Source organism: Trichechus manatus, unplaced genomic scaffold (assembly GCF_000243295.1).
Source record: "Trichechus manatus latirostris isolate Lorelei unplaced genomic scaffold, TriManLat1.0 scaffold00109, whole genome shotgun sequence".
Lineage (NCBI taxonomy): Eukaryota > Metazoa > Chordata > Mammalia > Sirenia > Trichechidae > Trichechus > Trichechus manatus.
The window spans coordinates 8798938-8801984 of NW_004444045.1; the positions used below are offsets into that span (position 1 = coordinate 8798938).

The 3047-nt window shown below is 39.8% G+C and overlaps 1 protein-coding gene and 1 non-coding gene across 2 annotated transcripts in view; one reads left to right on the forward strand and one right to left on the reverse strand.

Annotated features, from left to right (window-relative positions):
• Positions 1–665: 665 nt before the first annotated feature.
• On the reverse strand, positions 666–736 carry TRNAG-UCC (transfer RNA glycine (anticodon UCC)). Its single transcript has one exon. It is a non-coding gene; the product is annotated as a tRNA-Gly (tRNA).
• Positions 737–2844: 2108 nt separating this feature from the next.
• BAG4 (BAG cochaperone 4) overlaps positions 2845–3047 on the forward strand; it is a 35558-nt gene continuing 35355 nt past the window's right edge. Inside the window, exon 1 of the mRNA XM_012557569.2 lies at positions 2845–2865. Within this exon, the coding sequence (XP_012413023.1) occupies positions 2845–2865 (21 nt within the window). The remainder of the gene's footprint in view (positions 2866–3047) is intronic.

A 3047-nucleotide genomic window follows, 5' to 3' on the forward strand; every position in this document is an offset into this window, starting at 1 on the left:
TTTTTGTTTTTTAACGAGTAAACCTTTTTTCTTTACCTGATTAGCTATGCTTGTAGTACTGTAGGTTGATCCCTAAACTAACAGTATATGCATCACCTAGAAGCTTGTTGGAAATGCTGTATCTCAGGCCCAGTTCCAGACCTACTGAATCAGAATGTACATTTTAAAAAGATCCCTAGGTGATTCATATGTATAAAAAAGTTTGGGAAGCTCAGTGTTGTGTGTGTGTGTGTGTGTGTGTGTGTGTTTTAATAGACTGTTTTTACAAAGAACCAGTTTTGGGTTTATAGAAAAATTGTGCAGAAAGTACAGAGTTCCCATGTGCTCCCTCCCCCTGCACATCGTTTTTCCTATTAACATCTTGCATTCCTGAGGTCTGTTTATTACAAGTGATGAACCAATATCAATACATTATTATTAACTAAAGTCCATGTTGTTGTTGTAAGCTGCCTTTGAGTCAACCCCTCAGCTCAAGGCAATTTCGTGTACAAACACTGCCCAGTCCTGCCCCATCCCCATGATTGGTTGTGATTTGGAATGTTTGGCTGATTTTCGGAAGTAGATTACCAGGTGTTTCTTCCTAGTCTGTCTTAGCTGGAAGCTCCACTGAAACTCATTCAGCATCGTAGCCACCACTGAAAGACAGGTGGTGACTGAGTATGAGGTGCAGTGGTCAGGAATTGAACCTGGGTCTCCTGCATGGAAGGCAAGAATTCTACCACTGAACCACCACTGCTCCCATATAGTTTACATTAAAACCAGTTGCTGTTGAGTTGACACCGGACTCATGGCAACCCTATGTGTGTTAGAGTAGAACTGTGCTCCATAGGGATTTTAATGACTGATTTTTGGGAGGTAGCTCACCAGCTCTTTTCTTCTGAGGCACCTCAAGGTGTACTTGAACCTCCAACCTTTTGATTAGCAGCTGAGCACGTTAACCATTTACACCGCCCAAACCAAGAAAACCAAACCAGTTGCCATTGAGTCAGTTCTGACTCATGGCCACCAGAAGTGTATCAGAGTAGAACTGTGCTCCATAAAGTTTTCAGTGGTTGATTTTTTGGAAGTAGAATGTCAGGCCTTTCTTTCAAGGTGCCGCTGGGTGGATTCAAACCACCAACCGATTGGTTGGTAGCACAGGGACTCCTAAAACCAGGTGTCACTGGGTTTATTCCAACTCATGATGACCCTATGCGTGTTCACTTTTTAGGTTGTGCAGTTCTCTGGGTCTTCATCAATGCTGACTGTCATGTATCCACAATTACAGGACCATACAGAATGGTTTCACTGCCCTAAAAATGCCCTGCAATCCACCTCTTCATCCCTCCCTTCTCTCCCTGACTCCTTGGCAACCACTAATCTTCACTGTCTCCGTAGTTTTGCATTTTCCAGAATGTCATATAGTTGGAGTCATATAGTATGTAGCTTTTTCGGAGTGACTTCTTTCACTTAGCAGTATGCATTTAAGGTTCCTCCTTGTCTTTTCATAGCTTGATAGCGCTTTTCTTTATATCACTATATAATACTTCATTATATAAATGTACTACAGTTCATTTATCCATTCACTTACTGAAGGACATCTTGGTTGTTTCCTGCCTTTGCCAGTTGTGAGTAAAGCTGCTATAAACATTCACGTGCAGGTTTTTATGTAGACATAAATCTTAATTTCATTTGGGTAATTACCTACCAGTGAGATTGCTGGATTGAATGCTAGGCCTGTGTTTAGCTTTCTGGAAGCACTATCTTTTAAAAAACAGAGTCTTACTAAGAACTTCAGTATATAAAACAAATAAAATGGTGTTTAATTTAAATTCATACAGTACCTTTAAATTTATTTTTTAGTATTTAATGTTGATCAAAGAGTGCAGTGAGGCTATTTTGGGAAGTAAAATAAAACTGAAACTAGAGTAAAGAAGAAACTAATTTTTTTTTTTTTAATATGGAGAAAATATTGATTCCCAGGGATTACTGGAAGAAATAATAGTTTTCTTAATAGCTCTAGTTAATGATCTCTGCACACTTGAATTTAATTGGAAGCTTAGAAGAGTACAGTAGGAAAGTTTCATTTTAAATTGAGTCCCTAACCTAATAACTACTTATGATCACAACTACAAAAGTCAGACAAGAAGCAACTGTGCTGGGTTGAGTAGTGTTCCCCCAAAATTCATATCCACCTGGAACCTCAGAATGTGACCTTTTTTGGAAATAGGATCTTCGTAGGTATAATTAATTAAGATGAGGTCATAGCGGATTAGAGTGGGCTGTAAATCCAATGACTGGTGTCCCTATAAAAGGCCATATGATGATGGAGGCAGAGACTGGAGTGATGCAACTACAAGCCAAGGAACGCTAAGGATTGCTGGCAGCCACCAGAAGCTGGGAGACAGGCTTGGAACAGATTCTCCCTCAGAGCATCTGGAAGGAACCAACTCTGCTGACACTTTGATTTTGGACTTCTAGCTTACTGAACTGTGAGAGAATAAATTTCTGTTGTTTTTAGCCACCCAGTTTGTGGTAGTTTGTTGAAGCAGCCCTGGGAAACTAATACAACAACACCCAAACATAAAAACGCTAAAGTTTCTAAGGTAGGTTGCGCACTTAATTAGAATTGCATAACTTACCCTTATACAATGATGAGAACAAGGACTGAGAAGAGGTATGTGAGACTTGTCTGGCATAATGATTGTAATGTGTGTATTCTGTAATGTGAACCTATGCAGGCCTACATTTAAATTAAAAAAAAAAAACCTGTTACTAATCAATGACACATTTACAAGAAGTTCTCATATGCACAGAAAATCTGTACAAAACCGAGTTAACCCGTAGCACAAGGAAGGTGCGGTGATGGCCAGCATTCTCTTGACAGTAAGGTGCTACTAAAGCAGGAGCTGCAGGCAGACACAATTGTATTTTAGAACAGTACTGCTGGCAGTGTGAGGGGTAGATTGGAGGAGAGGTGTTTTAGTTATCTGTTGCTGCATAACAGATTACCCCACAGCTTGGCAGCTTGAAACATTTATTATCTCAAACAGTTTCTCAGAGTCAAG